This window comes from Mesoplodon densirostris, chromosome 11, assembly GCF_025265405.1.
Source record: "Mesoplodon densirostris isolate mMesDen1 chromosome 11, mMesDen1 primary haplotype, whole genome shotgun sequence".
Taxonomy (NCBI): Eukaryota; Metazoa; Chordata; class Mammalia; order Artiodactyla; family Ziphiidae; genus Mesoplodon; species Mesoplodon densirostris.
The window spans coordinates 61,795,559-61,814,680 of NC_082671.1; the positions used below are offsets into that span (position 1 = coordinate 61,795,559).

General features: G+C 53.8%; 1 protein-coding gene across 4 annotated transcripts in view; it reads right to left on the reverse strand.

The window, feature by feature from the left end:
• Positions 1-19,122, reverse strand: part of TAFA5 (TAFA chemokine like family member 5) — a 213,129-nt gene that overhangs the window by 25,028 nt on the left and 168,979 nt on the right. Inside the window, exon 4 of one of the 4 annotated variants that reach the window (XM_060113138.1) lies at positions 6,222-6,317. The exons of 2 other annotated variants lie outside the window; for them this stretch is intronic. In XM_060113138.1, coding sequence (XP_059969121.1) covers positions 6,222-6,317 — 96 coding nt within the window. Of the gene's footprint in view, positions 1-6,221; positions 6,322-19,122 lie in introns of those variants that run through there. One more of the 4 variants, XM_060113141.1, reaches the window with a different exon arrangement.

Below are 19,122 nucleotides of genomic sequence, written 5' to 3' on the forward strand. Positions count from 1 at the left end.
CGCCCAGCACACCCCTCATCAGGGGCTTTACCAACTCCAAGGACCTTATCCCCAGCTTTTCTGTGATGAGGAGCCATATTGAAAAAAAGAGTTACAAAGGCCTCAGAGATGCTGGGGGTTGATTAAATGCCCAGTGATACAAGGGTCCCAACAAAACTGACAACAGCCTCCATGGGCATTTGAAAAAGAACGTCGATGCAAGTGTGTGCACGTGTGTGGAGATGTGTGCATGTGAGTGTATGTGCATTTATGTGGATGTGTGTGCAGGTGTGTGGAATTGTGTGAGTATGTGAGTATGTGTACATGTGTGTGCACGTGTGTACCTGCTGGACAACTCCCTGCCCGGCCCTGAAGGCCTATGGAGGGTCGTTCTGACTCAGGTCTCAGAGCGGGCGGAGGGCTGTGATCCAGGACCCTGGCAGCAGCTGCCTCCCTGGGGTCACCCCAGTGTGTGTTTCCTGCCCCACCATTGCCCCCCTCCCTACAGCCTGGGGTCTGTCACTGGTGAGATTTGGGGTCTTAGGAAGGACCCCATTGAGACAGGTCTGGGTTTGACCTGTCAGCTGGGCTCTTCCTGTTCTGCGGCCTCAGGAAAGGGGCTTGGCTGCCACAGCCTCAGTTTCCACATCCACTAAATGGGAGCCTGGAACGGGACCACCCAGGGGCACAGTTTCCCCCTTTTCACAGTAGAGGCTGTGAGCAGAGCATGGCTGCCGTCTGACATCCTCACCCAGGACCACTGCATTTTTTTCTGCACGACGCCCGCATGTCTATAGAACTGGGGCCTGACGATGCTTTGTCTAGGCTCCTCTGGGTTTATAAGGCCTCTGAACAAATAAAGGGATACTGGTCTCCTAGCCCTAAATTAAGTTATCAGCTCGTAATAGGATTTCACTGAGAATGGAGGTTTACTGAGGACATCCATTAGGTACTGCAAAGCCCCACTGCAGCCCAGGCCTCCTTCTCTCAGGAAAACACCCCTACACAGCCCAGAGCCCCCCTCGAGCAGCCGTGGGTTTGTCCCCTGGCCGAGCAGCATGCCCACAGCGCACAGGGCAGCTAGCAAGATTATGGAAATAAACCACACGCCATGTGAGGACGGGCAAGCAAGATGAGATAAAGGATGCGGAGACAGACGACTCTCCAGACCTGGAAGGACTCTGCATTCACGCCGTCTCCTAAGTACCTATAAGTTCTGACTCCACTTTCTAAAACTGAAAGCAGAACACAGAGGTGGTGCCAATGCAAGAATGTCAGGGGGGACCCCAGCAGGGGAGCCATGCTAATGAAATGCAACATAGCCACGAGGTGACACCGGGGACAGAGTCCACAGGCCACCCTTAGAACTCACCCACCACCCAGGGTCAGGGCACGGCCTGGCGAGGAGTGAGGTGACCTCTAGGGGCAGTGAGCGACCTCCAAGGACAGCCGAAAGGAAACGGGCCTCAGTCCTATAGCATCAGGGACCTGAATTCTGCCATCAACCGAGCGAACCTGGGTGAGGCTCCTTCCTGGAGCCTCAGGTGAGACGCAGCCCGGCCCACACCTGGGTTTCTGCCCTGTGGGACCTGGGCCAAGACCCCGGCTATGCGGTGCTGGATGTCTGACTGCTGAGCTGTGAGATGGCAAAGGCTCTCCGTCACCAAATGCGCAGCAGCACAAAAAATTCATCCACCCCAAACCAGGCTCCTGGGCCCCAGCCCCACATAGGGGCCTCCAGCTCCATCTACCCTGAAGGCAGGTGGGTGCCTGAGTCCTGGGAGAGGGAAGTGGCTGAGAGCCCCACTCGGCCCGAGGGAGGCCGGCATCTTGGCAGCATCCTGTCCAGGTGCTGCCTGGCTCCCATGGGGAGGTGCCTCCACTGGACGGGGCCCCCAGGCTGAGACGAGCCCGTGCCCCTCACGGGTCACACTTGGTCCAGTCCAGCTCCACTCGTGACCTTGATGCTGCCAGGGTCATGTCTCCCCGGTGGGCCAGCCTCAGCCCAGGCCACCTCCAGCTCTGCAGGGGGCTGCCCTCGACCTCCCCACGGGCTCAACTGCCCTGGGAACGGCTGGCTCGCCAGGCAGCTTTTCTAAAGGGAGTGAGGATGGTGCAGGCCGGCCTCGGATCCCTGTCTGCTTTGTCTCCTGGCAGAGTCAGCCTCTGACGTCCCATCCACCCCCTCCGCCAACCCCAGCAATTAGAGCCCGGCCAGCATCGCAGGATGATGGCCTTGGCCACTGCAGCTTGTGGCCGACCCACCGTCCCAAGTTCACAGGCAATGACGGGGTTGGGGTTGGGGGGGGTGGAGGTGTGTCCTCAGAGGTGTCATCAGACACGCTCTCCCCGACACCTGGCCGTCCACAGCGGCGAGGGAGGCCCTGCGTGCCCGGGAAGCTCAGCGTCATACCCCTTCCCTGTGTCGCCTCCTGTGTCCACTTTCAGGGCCTGGGCAGGTCACCTGCTGGGCCCGGGCAGGTCACCTGCTGGGCCCAGGCAGGCTCTACACTGCCACACGTCGGCAGAGGGGGTGGTGGCCCCGCCAGGCTGCTGTCAGTCAGAGGAGTCCCAAGACCGGGCTGAGGACAAACCCTTTCTTGCTCAAATATCCATCCACATCCATCTGCTAACAGCGGCTTCATGGAGGGACAGCTCACAGCCCAGACCATGTGCCCTTCTACAGGGTCAAGTCAGTGGTTGTGCTCTATTGAGAGCTGTGCAACCATCACCACAGTCAATTTAGAACATTTCTATCCCCCCAAACTACACTCATCAGCAGTGACGTCCCCATCCCATCCCGGGAAATTCCCCAGGAGAGGATCCTGAGTCACGTGGTAGCTCCGTGTCTCACTTTTTGAGAAAATGCCAGACTGTCTTCCAAAGGGTCTGAAACATGCATTTCTTTGTTTGTTTTTTGCAGCACGCGGGCCTCTCACTGTTGTGGCCTCTCCTGTTGTGGAGCACAGGCTCCGGACGCGCAGGCTCAGCGGCCATGGCTCACGGGCCCAGCCACTCCGCGGCATGTGGGATCTTCCCGGACCGGGGTACGAACCCGTGTCCCCTGCATCAGCAGGCGGACTCTCAACCACTGCGCCACCAGGGAAGCCCTGAAACATGCATTTCTGATTCTCTTGATGACACACTGCCCAGCACTTTCCAGAAAGACTGGCAAATTCCCATGCTTATAACCAGTATCCTTCACGAGGCCTCAACATGAAGGTAAAGAAAATTGACACCAACCACGGCGAGTCCCAAGGAGCGGCGCCCATTCATGTTTCAGCGGCTGATTCCCGACGGAGAATCTCTCGCCACACCTTGTCCCCACTTTATGTTTCAGGAACTTTCCACCCCTAGGCTGTGTGCCTTTTCGCCTGCCTGCTGCCCCCAGCCCTGGGGTTAGAAACCAGCTCCTGCCAGGTGGGTCCCCCGACGCCCACCTTGCCATCTGCCTCTGTTCTCAGAAGGTGAGCTGGACTTTCACAAGTTTGGGATATCAAGGCAAGGCCAGGCTGCCCGTGAAGGCAGGCCTAGCGTGGGTCTCTCGGTCACTGGGTGGCCTGCAGAAGGCCTCAGTGTCCTCATCTGTAAAATGGGTGGTAACAGTGCACGGCCCACGGTGGCCATCAGCCTGAGCAGGTCGACCTGTGCTCGTGCTCAGAACAGCATAGGCGAGTGTCTTCGATCATCATTGATTCTTACTAGTTTCAGGCTGATGGACCGTTTCAGCACCCTTCCTCCCCCTGAACTCAAATGTCCACCTGGACTTGTCCTTAACCATCTCATGGTTTCATGTGTCGTATTTTATTCTGCAATCCCTAGGGAATTTAATTTGGAACACGGTGTGAGGTAAGGATCCAAGTTGAATTTCCAAGTATGAAGCCGGTTTTCCCAGCATCTGCTGTTGGGGGCAGCCCCTTCCGCACTGTACCCCCAGTCCGTGCTCACCAACCTCCAGGTTCATCTCAGGACCACGTGGTCTGGTTCATGGGTCAGAAAGAGCAGCAGACGAGCCAACATCTTCTCTGGTTTTAATTGTATCCTGGGCTCTTTGCCAGACAGGGTCCGCTGTTAACTCGGGAGAGGGGTGAGGGGCAGAACCAAGCAGTGGCTGCATTGCCCAGTGTTGAGCTGCTCACAAAGCTCTCTTACCCCCTTGTCCATCCCCAGCAGGAGGTGGACACTGGGGCATGTCCCAAAGCCTTCCCATGCACCGTGGAGGAGTCCCACCCAACGTAAAATGTGAAATCATTTTGTAATGTTCCAGAAAAACTCACTGGAGATTTGATTGAAACTGTATTAAATCTAAGCATCAAATTTGAAAGAACAGAAAACCTCATAACATTTAGACAATTCCCCACCTTATCAAAGTATGTGACATCTTTCTATTCATTTATTCAAGTCTTTTTAAGTCTCCCATGGGGAGGTTTTGCCATTATCTTCATAGGTGCCTTTTCTTACCAAAGTTATTCCGAGTTATTTTATGTTTTCTCCTGCTATTAACAGAGCTCTCCCCTCTCTCTTACTTTTATTTCACTTATTTATTGTAATTAAATCATTACACATACTTGCTTGGAGGTGAGAACACACAGGTTTTTGTCCAGTCTCTCTTCCATGAGCCAGCGGGCATGTTTCTTCCTTAAAGCTGCCTATAAATTTCACCTCCCGTTTTCACCTCCTAAATGACACTTGTGTTCAAGCTACTGCTGACTCCGTGCCCTGGCCCTCAGGGTTGATAAGCCTTTATTAATCTAGTCTAGGGTTGGCAAACTTGTGCTACCAAGGTCCAGGTAGTGTATATTTTCAGCTTTGTGGGCCATAAAAGTCTTTCTGCAAAGACTCAACTCTGCCATTGCAGTGTGAATGCATGCCTAGACAATATGTGAGTGAATAAGCAAGGCTGTGTGCCAATAAAGCTTTATTTAAAAAATAGGTGGGGGGCCAGATTTGGCGAGCAGGCGGTAGTCAGCCAACCTCTGATCTAGACCAGAGCTTGTTTGTGTCTATGAAAGCTTGCAGTTGAACACAAGTAGAGAAACTTCTATGTTCATAACTGGTCCAATTTAATAAATTCTCTAATTAGTTTTCAAGGCATTTCAGGTGATTCTCCAGTTTTGGAAATACCTGTTTATTTACCTTCTGTAAGTAATAATGATTGCATTTTCTCATATCAAATAGTTGTGTGAGTTCATTTGCCAGAACTTCCAAAAAGTAACAAGTTCCCAGGTGACTGCAGGCTAGCCTCACGACAGCCAGCCTGGGCCTCAGCCCCGGTATGGACAGGGCGGGGTCCATCTTCAGTGCAATGGCAGCTTTGGTTTCGGGGGGACACTGGGTTCCAGGGAGGGCCCACCTTCTCTTCCAGGTTAGCCTGGAGGTCTGTTGACTATCGTTCTTTTGATATTTTTCTGAGGAATAAATACAGGGTCTGTCTGGTGCCTTTTTCAGCATCTTCTGAATCAGAACACACATTTTATTTGATCTCCTTATAGGGCTTTTCGTTCTACCTGATTCTGAAATATTAAAGTGTATTTACATTTCTTATATAAAGCTACTGTGTGGTGGCCTTTATTTTTTGGTTCTTTTAAAGGACTGCAGAAATCAGTCTGCTGTTATTTTATGCAGGTGTGGGTGACATATGTCCCAATCACTACTCCCACCAGGGGCAGGGACCCCAGAGATTTATCTGCATCCTGCAAACAATGCCAGGTCCTGGAGGGCCTCGGGGTGCTTTGCTGAAGGATTTCTGTGCCTGGCAGGGCTCCCAGCCCACAGCACAGACTCAAAAGTCTTTATTGAACAAAATGACTTTCTGGGTATTTTTCTATTTTGGGGGACCTTTCCAGCATCAGGGATTCACTAGTTCCTAAAATGAACTGGGTAATTTTCCACATTTTCCAGTTGGCAGGGAAGAGACACCTGTACACTGAATGCTTTCAAGAACATGCCAGTTAAAACATCTCCGTCTGGAACTTTTACTGGAGAACATTAACATTTTTCTATGCCTTTGTTTTTGGTAGTCCCCCTTCCCCAGAAAATCATATCTTTAATCAAATTTCCATATGTAGTGATCAGTGGGCTAGCTATGCACGCACTCTTGAATAATTTGAGGCCGCACTGCAGGCTGATTTTCCCTTCTTCCTTTCAGAACTATTTTCTAACATAAAAAAAATCTACACATGACAGAAGTAAAAATGCATTTTTATAGTTTTGCCAGAGATGCAACAATTAATTCCATGCCTTTAAAAAATCATTAATATTTCTTTTTCATCTTTACAGGTTTTCTCCAATCTTTTTGAAGGTGGCTTTTTCCATAGCTTGGGTTCTTCATTTTCGTTCTTTCTGAGTTAAAAATAAAGTTATTTAAGACACAAGTATACCGATGAGTCCATCCTTCCCCATACCCACAGGTGCACTACCTTATTCTCGTCACATTTTAAATGAGATTTAACTGTCAGTCAGATGCGTACACTGTATCGTCCAGTAAGTGCTGGCCCACGTGATGGTGTTAACGTTCTAACTCCGTCAACCTTATAGCAGCCCTAGGAAGCAGGGAATAGCATTTTGCCCATTTTATAGATGTGGAGACGGAGGCACAGAGAGCAAGGTCACGTGTTCCGAGTTAAGCAGATCACAATTGTTTTGCCCGGGAGCGGAGCTGGAAAGGCTGACCTCACACCTGCATGTGACTCGTGGGTCGGTCTGCATGTTTTATTTCATCCTTCAACCCACAAATTACAGGAAGGTTCTGGTTGCTAGGGTTAAGGTTATTATTTGGGTATAGTTTTAAATATATCGAGTTGCGGTTGGAAAAGAAAGTTGGCACATGCCTCCTCTTTGGTTAGTTGGTAACCTGGATTATGGATATTTTTGTAAATTTCATAAATAAGAGAAAATTAGAAGCAACCTATTTGTATGTTATAATGTTCACCATGTTGCTGCAAATTCAACCTTGGTCATTTCATTTTTCAAAAGATCTGTGTCCTGGTTCTTTTTATTGTTGTTACCAGTGGTGTTTACTTGACCTTAACACACCTTTAAGAGCTGTTTAAATTCCAACTAAAAATTGTGTTTCTGATCAATTTGTTTATTTGTACTTGGGTTTGCTTCCTGTAAACTTATGTTAATCAGTACATAAAGGTTTCTGTGATACTTCTACTAGTTTGAACTGTAATGGATCAGTATGTGTCAATAACTATATACACATCTTAAATGTATCAATATATGCCACCATATCGTTCCAATTTAATCATTTTACCTACTGATTTCCTTTCCATTTCATTTGCCTAGTAACTTTGTTTATTATTTGCTTTTAAACTTTTTGGTTTGTTTGTAGGAGTGCCCTTAGAAGGCAACACATATTTGACTATTTAAAAAACCTGATTTGATAGTCTCTGCCTTTTAGAAGAGAAGGCTAGCCCATTTACATTTATTGTCACCACTGAGGCTGCATTTCTGTCTTGATCAGCATGTTCCACACTGATTTCTGGTTCTGCTCCTTTCATGGTTCATTTCCTTACACACAGTTTTACTCGCTTTTTCTTCCATTGTAGTTTAGGAGAAATCACATTCTTGTTTCTATTAGTGGTGGCCTTTATGTTAATCAAATGCACTTTTAATGATTAAGCCATTTCCCTAGTGATGTAAGTTCCTTCTTTCCATGAAGAGACATTAAGTGACTCTTTTCTCCATCTGCAGCTGCCCCCCTGCAGCTGTTGTCAATTTAACCAGAAGTTACAAATCAGATTATACAAAAATATTCTTCACAACATACACAGTACATTAAATAACAGTGTTGCCAACTGCATAACCACAGTTACAGGAATAATTTATATCTAAGCTCTATGTAGTTAATTGGTATCTAGTCACCACTGATCTTCTTTTTTTTTTTTTTTTTTTTTTTTTCCTTTTTGCGGTATGCGGGCCTCTCACTGTTGTGGCCTCTCCCGTTGCGGAGCACAGGCTCCGGATGCGCAGGCCCAGCGGCCATGGCTCACGGGCCCAGCCGCTCCGCGGCACATGGGATCCTCCCAGACCGGGGCACGAACCCGTATCCCCTGCATCGGCAGGCGGACTCTCAACCACTGCGCCACCAGGGAGGCCCACCACTGATCTTCTTACATATGACCTATGACCTTTCCGAGGTCATCAGCCACTCATTCGTATTTCTTTGATTGGCTCCAGGGCATGTTTCATTGACTCTTTCAGGAAAGGTATGTGCGTGGTACACTTGCTAAATTCTTGCGAATTTAAAGCCATCCTGTTTACTCCCGGTGTCCAAAACAACAACCAGAAATAGGACTGAACTCACAAGTAAAAGTATTTTTTGACAAATCCCTGGAGATGGTCCTGTCCTTCACTCTGGTTCTGGGTCTCCTGGGTTCAGAGGCGGCTTGTCTGTGCCTTCGGAGGTCTATGGACTTGTCCTCGTGCCTTAATTTTTTTCTCCAGTACAACCTGGATGATTAGAGAGTTTTCCTTCACTCTTCCAATTCACAGATATTGCCATGGATGCTTGGGTCCCGGATGCTTTTATTCTGCTTTAATTGGGGGTTTTCCCTGGCTCAGGAAAGCTTCTGGGCAACTCTCTCTTTTCACCTTAACATGGTTATTCTTTGTTCTTGCCACGTGTCTCCCCGCAGTGGTGTCCACTTTCCCAGGTTGGATTTCTGTCCTCTGTCTTCTGTACTTATAACTTCTCCCTCTTTGGCTTCATTTCCTGGGTCTCCTATGAACTGCCTCTTGGTTTAAGGTTGGTTCACACCCCTGTGTTGATTCTCTGCAGTGACATGTCCATTATCTGCAGCTTCTGTACACATCTCAGTCCACTCTGATGTTTTGGGTCCCATTGAGTTCAGCCTCTATTTGGCCCTGCAAACCTTTGGACGTTTGCCTGCATTTCATCCCAGGCTGCCCTTCCTTCAGGCTTCTTGCTCTTGGGTCACAGAGGTCACAGCCTCTTTTATCTCTTTGATGCCAACAAGCAGACACTGACCAGAAGACTCACGTTTACTGCAGGGGTTATTTCCAGAGCTAACCCTCCCTTTAGGTCTTCAGAAAGTGTTCCTTTCCATAGAGAGTGTGCATTCTTGCAGAGGCTCCTGCTTATATTTTGGCTGTGATGCTTTTTTTATTCCCTTTTAAACAGACAGAGGCCAATCCTGGCCAGGAACGAGCCAGCAGGCTCAGGGGGAGGGAGTCTGCACCCTTCCTCTCAGTTCCAGGGGCTGTGGGAGGCTCCGCCTTACCCAGGCTGGCCCAGAAGTTTGGGGTGATGTGCAGAGACCCTTGATCTTCATGGGACCCAAAAGGCAGCTCCCAGTGGGGTCTGATCCCACCGGGGAGGTCAGGTTTTCTGTCTGAGCTGCAGAGTTTTGAGAACGGAAGACTGAGGGGGGACAACATGGCCTTGGTGAGCCCGTCATCTGGCTTCTCCTGCCCCAGGTGAGAGGCTCTTCCTGCTAACTCTGCCCCTTCCAGTGGAGCTCACCTCTGTGCTGGCATCTTTTCCTGCTCCTGCTAGAGCCACGTATTCACAGAGAGAAGGGGCAACCGTGGTGCCGGGAGGTTCCACCTCTGCCTGATTGTTTTCTGACCACTGCAGGGGTCTCCAGGTCCACAGGTTAGGTCCAGGCACCAGGAGGAGGCCCTGTGCTCTTTGTGTATCACACGAGGCCTTAGTCAGAGCAGGGGCTCAGAGGATAAAAAAGCAGGGGCATCCTACGGTTTCTACAGTCCACTCTGGGTAAGCACCCAGAGGGGTTTTACCTGACCTCAGTGCACACTTCTCTTTTCTCCAAGTCATGATGCTATTGCCAGTTGTCCTTATTTTCAAAATCTTTTGAAATTGGAAGCTGGGCAGAGGCTGTTCAGCCAGTGTGATGAGTCTGTCACCATAGTAATCCAGAAAGCCATGGCCACTTCTCCACAGACTTGGCACGAGGACCAGACTCTTCCTCTCTCCTCCAAAGGTCCGGGAAGCATGCCATCCTCGGGGTGTGGATGGCAAAGGTCATGGGGAAGAGGGAAAATGCAGTTCTCCACTTGTCTGTTCCTCGTCCATCACACGCCCATCTGTCCTATGAAACCCTGAAGCCACACGGCCATGACTGCACAAGGCCAGGTGCAGCCTGGACACGCAGAGTGGAGAGACCCCCCCACCCCGGGGCCTGGGCGTCCCTGCTACAAGGCACCAAAGACCAGATGGGCAGGAGGGTTTCAGGAGGGAACGAGGGTGTGGCTTCATTCTGATGCAGCCATTGGGAACATGAGCACTCCAGAATATTCTGGAATGTGCCACAGGAGGAAAATCACCAGCCTTTCACCTACAGAGACTCCCCTGGGGTTTTAGAAATGCTTCTCATCCACTATTTCCCTTTCCCCAAACCCCAAGGACCTGTGAGGTCAGCCTGGGGTCACGCTTACCCCTTCCACAGATGAGGAAACTGAGGCTCTGAAAGGTGAAAGTGACTCCCTCAAGGCCAGCCACCCAAGTGTGCATTACACCTGTCAAGCCTGCAGGCGGCAGGGGCGGGGCAGGGGGCGGCCCTGTCCGGGGGCCCAGAGGACAGGGCTTGACAGAACAGGGCAGTGTGGGGAGGTGTGATCCCACACGGGTCCAGGTGAGCCTGAGATGACGTTCTGGTTGGGGGAGGAGGGGACCCAGGGTCAGAACTGCAGAGATGACAGTGCCGGCCTTGGTAACATCCTGGCACTTACATCACCGTGTATATCTCAGTTTAATGGGGAGTTGACATTTCAAGTGATTTAGATTGAGACACAAATCCTTCTATTTCATTTTTCAAGACTGATCTTTAACAAATGTCTATGCCAAATGCCGTATTTCACACCCTCTGCAGCGCCCAGAAGCCATCAGAGCTGCTCTGTGGGCGGAGGGGCTGGGCTGGGAACCGTGGGTCACACCCGGACCGCAGCGAGAGGGCCGAGCAGCAAGACACAACCACAGAGAGAGGTTTGGGTGTCCAGACCCTGGGGCGTGAGGGGCAGGCTGGGGTGGGTGGAGCAGATGCCAGGGGCCCGTTGTTGTGAATCAGAGCCAGGACTGCGCTGGGTTAGGAAGAATGTCACTGCCCTGATGATCTCTGCCGTGCTCATGCTGACTTAACTTCCATCTCAAATATACGATCTGCCTTTTCACAGTAAAAAAGCATCAGATTTACCTTTGTCTTTCATGAAAAAATAAATCACTAGGTAATGAAATGTCATGTGTAAGATTACAAGGACAAAGTAAACCAACAGGACGAAACCGTGTTTTCAACAGCTTTGCCAGTAGTTCTGCCCAATTAGTTCCTGAAACGTGGAATCAACAAAGAGTATCAATTCAGACAGCTCTGCTGGAAACCGGGGATGACTCTGAACTTTGCGCATCCTTATCGAAGGCTCACGTTGACACGATGAGAACACACTGCATGCCTGCAGGACCACGGGGGGCTCCTGGCTGTGGCACAGGGCCGGGGGGAGGTGGCGGGCCCTGGACAGCCCTGGCCGGCGTGGCGGGCTGGCTGAAATGGACAGCGTGGTGGTAGCGATTGCTCACTCTAGAATGGCTGCCCGGATCAACAACGCTGTTCTCTGAGGGTTCCCCCTATGGGGACACATACCCCATCGAAGGTGGGGCCCCAGGCTTCCCTTAGGACTGCTGAGATCTGGGACTATTTGGAATACTTGGATCCCAGGCACCCCCATCAGGCTGAGCTGTAGGACTTGGACACCTGGCCAGCATCCCCCTCACCGAGGTCCTGCAGAAAGCATTCTCTTCCATTTGGTCAGCAACTACTTGACCTCATGTGTTAATAGCCATCCTTGCGGCCCCCAAAGCGGCCCCTCCGGGGATTCTTAAGGCGTGCCTCCTGCCTCCCTCAGATCCGGAGGCCATGAGTGCTTCATCCGTGCATCCCAGCATCCCACATGGAGCCAAAAAGGATGGAGGGCAGGGGGGCAGGGGGGGAGCAGAGGGAAGGGGGAGCTAGCAATACTGATGTACTGATCATGTGACCCAGCTGCCCGTGCAGGGCCAAGGGGAAGGCCACCCCTAGGTACGGAAAAGCAGGTCAGAACTCAGCTGACCCTGACCCTGACCCTGATCTGGTCCTCTTGGCAGGCTGCCAGTCACCTCTGCGGTGTCAGGAACGCCCGACCCCACTGTGGTGGCCCGTCCAGTGCCCACTGGCTTTCTCCACTGGACCCCTTTCCTCCTGTTTCAACCCTTGCCATTTACAGATTTAAAATGATTCAAAGAACAACTGCTTTAAGGAAAATCGAGACTCATGCAGCACAATTACTGTAAACAGCTATCCGCGTGTCACGCCTCATATAATGAAACTGGCCAAAAGTGCCAATGGCAATATTGTGGGTTTGGTCAAACCCGTTTTTTGTTTCCGGGCTCACTTCTGCCGAGAAAATGAAGAATGTCAGTGCTTGTGATGCGTTGGTGCCAGGCCGGCCATCTACGTCTGTGTTTACACACAGAATCTATTAAAATGTCCAGCTATTATGGCCGTGATGAATAGCAGTGATTCAAAAGAACACAACATTGATTGCAGACAGGTATCAGAGTCATGACAGGGTATTTTTCATTGCTTGTGAGGAAGAAAGAATCGGTGAGTGGCACGTACCGAGTTTCTCCTGGAGGAGGACCCACCATCCTCTGATTGCTCCACATGTTAATCCTAGAACCTCCTGCACAAAAGCCTCTCGCCCTTGGGAGGACGTCGTGGACACAGAGCATCCAGATCCCTCCCGGGTGGTCCTTGGAAGACAGATGGAGGGGCTGGCTTGGTTGGGGTCCACCCATCTCAGCCCCCTTCAGCGGTGAGAGGGGGTGGTCCTCCCATCCACAGTGTTCCTTCCAGGCTTTTCCTCCGCCCAGCCCTCCTGCTGAGCTCACCCCTGGGCTCCAGGGCCCTGCTCTCTGCCCCCAGTTCAGGCTCCGAGCACCGTGCGGGCTCCAGCAAAACCCGCCATAAACACCATCCGATCAGATTCCAGAAGACAGACGGCAGCCTCCAAGCTCTGCCTGGGGGGCGACTCGGCCCCAGACCTTACAGTTCGGCCAGCTCCTCCTCTGTCCCTCCCATACCCTCAAGGGGCAGACGTGGCCCCGAGCCAGATACCCAGCGCAGAGCCGGCACCCAGAACCAGGAGGGACCACGTAAGTCAAGGACTCTCCCTGGAGAGATGGACTGGGCTGAGTCCCTGTTGCTCCCCGCTGGGCAGAGAGCTTAGCAGATGACAGGAGGCTGTGGCCCCACCCTGTGCCATTCCTGCAGCCTCCTGGCCAGGGTCCCATGGGCATCATCTGTAGGAGGGGAAAGGCCTGGGCAGGGGCTGGAAGCACAGACCCCGTGGGCCCTCTCAGGGCGGGAGATCCCAGCAGATCCTCAGGACTGTCCATCTCCTCTTCCCAAAGGAAACAGGAAAGACCGGCCAGAAGACAGCCGACCATGGCCTCTGATGAGTAGGGCACACACCACCTCATCCCAGCTCAGAATCAGTTTTCTTCTGTTGGTCTTCAGAGCAAGGAGTGGTAAGGGTCTGTAATAAACCCTTCTTTTTTTTTTTTTTTTTTTTTTTTTTGCGGTACGCGGGCCTCTCACTGTTGTGGCCTCTCCCGTTGAGGAGCACAGGCTCTGGACACTCAGGCTCAGCGGCCATGGCTCACGGGCCCAGGTGCTCCACGGTGTGTGGGATCTTCCCGGACCGGGGCATGAACCCGTGTCCCCTGCATCGGCAGGCGGACTCTCAACCACTGTGCCACCAGGGAAGCCCTGTAATAAACCCTTCTGATTGCTGGGATGGCTCATTTGTTTGGGAGCAGAGAGGAACCAAACACCCCACAAATGTCCCCAGGGGGCCCTGGCCTTCCCCCCACCTGGTGTCAGGATAGTCCGGCAGAGAGGCTGGGGACCCCCGAAGCCCTGGGTCACGAAATGGACTGAGCGTGTGTTCTTCCACACTGGGGACGGAGCCCAAGGTTCCCGGGGCCCAGGGGAGGGCTGGCTTGAGCCAAAAGTGGACGGACGGCCAGATGGTGGAGGAGAGAAGGCCTTCGGCTGTGACATGAGTGAGGCCTGGAGGACGCTGGTCAGGGGGAATGACAAACCGCACCAAAGGCTCCCCGAAGTCCTGGCCCTGGGGGAGGAGGCCCTGCCACCTTGGCCATGGAAGGAGCCACGTTCCCAGAGCAAGACAGAAGGACTTCCACGAGGGACAGCAAAGTGGGGGCGAGTCACCCCAGACACCGCAGAGCATCAGAAAGGCTGCAGGAGCTCCTGGGTGACCGCAGGCCTGGGAGGGAGCCTGGCAGGGTCAGGGGGCACCCTGTGGAGCCAAGGGGAACCCAGAGCCGGCCGGGCTAAGCTCTGGGAGAAAGAGAAAGCACGGGCTCCCTGGTGAGGCTGGGAAGGGGGCAAAGGGCGCACAGTGGGCCCCGCCTGACCTAAGCCGCATCCTCCCCTCATCGGCCACGTGGCGTCGGCCACCCAGCAGCGGATCTCACCCACCAGGACACCTCTGAGCTCCCCTCCAGGACCACAGCCCCTACCCTCCCTGCTTGGGGACCCACACAAACTGCCTCCATGAGGATGCTGGGGGCCCACCACGTGGCCCCCCTTTGTCCTCAGTGAGTCCTGGCCCTTCCGACCTGAGTGCGGCCCTGGCCTGCTGCGTGTGGGCCAGGAGGGGTCAGGCTGGGGTCACCAGTCCTCCTGACCCCCGCCTCTCCTCACCCCCTGCACCCGCCGTGTGCAGCTGTGTCCCCTCCCTGGTACTGCAGGCACGTCAGGGTCCCACCGCTCCTGCCGAGGCCTCAGCAGCTCACCTGCAGCCCCACCCGGCCTCAGAGAGTGACCTGAACTCCACGCCCAAGCCCATCCCGGTGCCTCGAGAGCCACTCAGAAGCCGCTCAGGATGGACTCACATCTCGTACGGCCCCTGGGTGACGCCTTGGCCCCTGAACTTGTAAGGGTCGGCGCCTGGGGAGCTGGCCGTAGACAGGTCCTGGCTTCTGGCTAGGTCAGCTCCCTGGGAAGTGGTACCGATGACCCACGTGAGCTCTGCGAGGAGGGGTGTGTGTCCATCGCGCGAGGGGCCAGACCTCCCCGAGGGCAGCCACAGTGCCCAACAGGTGACAGGGCGTGAGATCTTGATACACCCGCAGGGCTGCATCAGACCCAAGGCTCCTAGACATTCCCTGTAGTAGCCTGGGATGATTTCTCTTTTTGTGTTCCTGGGGAAGCTTCAGGGTATCCCACTGCCTGACTCCTCTGCATTTGGGGTTTGCCCACAACTTTCGGGGAGCATCCATCAGGAGCCCCTCACTGCCCCTCCCTCGAGGAGCCCTCTGTGGAGCCCGTCCTGCCAGTGGGGGCTGTGCGGGGGCTGCACTGGGGGCCGCTCGGCTTCCCGCACTCGCTTCCTCCTCATCCCTCTGGACCACTGCATGCATAGCCTCCTGAGGATGGGGCGCCCAGAGTGGGGAGCAGGGCCACGGCTGCCTGACCCCGGGAGGACCGTCCCAGTGACTGATTTTAGGCTGGTGGACCCCTACCCCCATGGACAGTTGGGCTGGCATGGAATTCCAATGCATCCCAACTCTGGAAGGCCAGGGCTGCTGTTTTCTGGCTTGGAGCGCTTCAGCTGAGAAGCCAGATACACTCTGATGTCTGAGCCTTTGTATGTGACCTATTTTTTCCCTCTGAGTTTTTACAATGTTGTTTTCATCTCCAGCGGCCTGAAATTTCATGCTGATGTGCCTCAGGATGGGTCTTTCTTCATTCATTTCTGGCCCGTGGTGAGTCCTTGCATGCAGGAAACCCGGGCTTTGAGTCCTGGGAATTTCTTTAGAAAATATGTCTTTGATAATTCCTTCTTCATTGGTCTCTATTTTTGGATCTTATATTCTTTAGACCTCCTGAATCGGTCTTCTAATCTGTTTTTTCTTTTCCTTTCCTACTTCCTACTTCTTTTTTTAAGTTCTGCTCCTGGCTTTTTGAGATTTCCTCAATTTTATGTCCCAAACATTTGCTGGAGTTTTAACAAATTCTGTTACACACACACATACTCATACAGGTACGTATTAAGTCTGCGAAGACACATACACATACATCACGTGTGTGTGCATGTGTGTAATTTCCAGAAGTGCTTTCTTGTCTTCTTACAGCTCTTGAAATAAGTCTTCCTTCAAGGAAGCTACTGCCTTGAGACAAGCAGCCCCCGACTCTGGGTGGGAGGTGGGGGTGAAAGTGGCCTTGGCCAGCGAGCCTGGTGGGCTTGCCGTGCATCTCCGTGTCTGTGCCACCTCCTCTCTGCTGCCTCTGCTGCTCTGTCCCCTGTAAGCTCCTAACCCCTTTCCTTAGGTTTGTGTTTGTTTGTCATCTCTCTCCTCCCACCAGACGAGGATCCTGATGCTAGAAGCCCGGCGGGGGGATGGGGGGCTTCAGACCCCAGCTCACAGCGCCCAGGTTCTGCATCAGCCTTACTTGGTAGGCTAGCGGGATACCGCCCCCCCTGCCCCCCGCCAATTCTTGTCCACCCGAAACCTCAGACTATGACCTTCTTTGGAATTGGGTCTTTGAAGATGCAATTAGTTAAGGACCTTGAGATGAAATCATCCCTCATGCAGGGCGGGCCCTAAATGAGATGCTGGCATCTCTGTAAGAGGAAAGAGGGAAGTTCAGAGGCCCAGGGAGGAAGCCGGAGGCCGAGCCTGGCGGGACGTGACCACAGCCCGGGAGCCCCCAGGACGGCAGGCAAACCCCAGAGGCTGGAAGAGGCAGGAAGGACCCTCCCCGAGGATGCAGAGGGAGTGCGGCCGCACTGACCCCTTGATCTTGGACCTCTGGCCTCCACACTGCGAGGGGGTGATTTTTGTTGCTGGAAGTCATCCAGTGTGTGCTCACTTGCTACAGCAGCTGTGGGAAGCTCAGAGCCTAAGTTTCTCGGTAAAGAACGCCCCGTGTCCTGACTGCACCCTCTGGGAGTCGTGGGTCTCACATCTCGGGACTTGGGTTTCTCTCCATCTCCGGGTTTTCAGGAAGTTCCCCTACACTTGGCGTTGGCCTTATGGGGTCCAGAGTTGTGCAGGTGTGATTCCTCCCTGGCGTGAGCCTCTGGGGGCTCCAGGCTCCTGCGGGGCACACAGGGGGCCCCAGCCATGGTCTGGGTTGGGAGGACTTGGGAGCCCTCCTGCGGCCTTTCCACCGGCCCCCCGTCAGCTCCGCCTCCACTCCACACGCAGGGGGCCTGCGCCCCGACTCCTGAGTCCTGGGGTCTGAGCGTGACCCTGCCGCTCCCCTGGGGTTCGGTTCCCCGTGACCTGCCAAGTGCAGCTGCCTCTCCCGTTTGGCTTTGCTGTTGCCTCGTCTTCCGTTCACTCCCTGCACGTCCCCACCACATCCAGGGGTTTCCAGGGGGCAGAAGTGGGAAGCGTGTATTCTGTTCTTTACACCTGGGAGCCTGGTACAAGCACCTGCAAAGTGCCCCCTGACTGCCCTTCGAGAACCTGAGCCCCAGCATGAGGGGTCCAGTGCTCGGGGCCCCAGGGGCTCCTCCTTCTGTGTGTCCAGCCCTGGGTGGGCACCTGGCACAAGGACCCTGGCTGAAGCATGGAGGCCTGAGCCACGTGCTGGGCGAGCTCCTTGGACAGAAGGCCCCGGCCAGTCTTTCTCAGGAATGTCGGTGGGAGGGGCCCACACCGGACACACACAAGGCCCTTGGGTAGTACATTTTGAATCCGGGAACCTCCAGGTTCCCAGGGGCCTCCAGGTCAGACCTAGGACTCCTCCCTCCTGAAGCTCCAAGCTTCCTGGGTGGGGCGGTGCTGGGTCTGCGGGGGCAGCCCGGATGAGGCCGGCCGGCCCTGGGATGGTGAGGATGGACAACCAGAAGGGGCACTGCACCCTCCCCACTCCCTGCCCCATACTGGGCTGGCTCTTCAATCCTGGACCAGCCACGTGGAGGATGGACGCTCGGCACGGATGAGCGACAGTAAGAGCCGCCTGGGCCTGGATGCCATGTGGGTCAGTGTGTGCAGTGCACGCTGGCCTAAGTGCCGGGCTGCCCGGCCCAAGCACAGCCAGTTCACGACAAGATGATGGAGGCAGGGGTGATGAGCCGCAGGCCTCCAGGCTTCAGGTAGAGCTGGGCACTCCTCCGTCCCTCCAGGGCCTAAGGGAGCCCCCCGGGTGCCCGTCCGCGCCTCGCTGCTGCGCACTCCCAGGTCCAGGACACCTGGGCCTGGGCAGAATTTGGACTTCCTGGGGCAAAGGTGATCAGAGGCAGCTCCTGGGAAGGCGCTTTTGTTGTCCTGAATTTCCATGACATCCAAGGTCCTGGAGTAGATCGTACAGACACCCCCCAGAATACCCCTTGTCCCCCACGGTGGTGTGTCCACGCAGCACAGAATTAAAATGTGGGACTTAATTGTTCATCTGAGAGACGGATTCAACCAGCTGGTTTGTTCTGGTCTAGGAGGTGTTCATTATAGCAGCTACTGTGGAGCATCTTTAACACAGAAGCACTGCACGTGGCAGATGGAGCATGTATCCAACTGTCCTGAGTGCCACTAAAGCCCGGGCGCCGCCCCAGCTGCTCACATCTGGACAGAAGCCGAGGGTGGGCAGGACGGCACTCCACTCGCGGGGCCTCACGCCTACCTGGGCCCTGGCCTCTTCCTTCCCCTCTGCCTGCCCAGTCAGCCCTGCTCTAAGGGGCTGTGAGGGGGCTGAGGAGGGAATGCTGTCTGCAACCTTGGGGAGGGCCTGTGATGTCCACCTGCTCAACTTGCCCAGTGCAGACCAACGTCACAGGCAGACCTTAGAACAGGGATCTCCGGAGCCACAGACTCCAGGTCCCCCCCACCCCACCCCAGCCCCAAGTACCTCCGGGATGCCGGGTCCCCAGCTCTTCACTGCAACCTGTTCTGGTACCCGCACGACCTCACCTTGTGACCCTGTGTGCGCTTCACGAAGCAGCTTTCACCCTCAAGACACAGATGCGCCCGAATGTTTTTATTCTGTTTCTTCCTCCTTCTTTTAAATGCTGATCATGAGCCACTAAATTAATTTCACGACCCACTAATGGGGTGACGACCTGCACTTTGAAAAGAGGTGATCTAAGAAATGC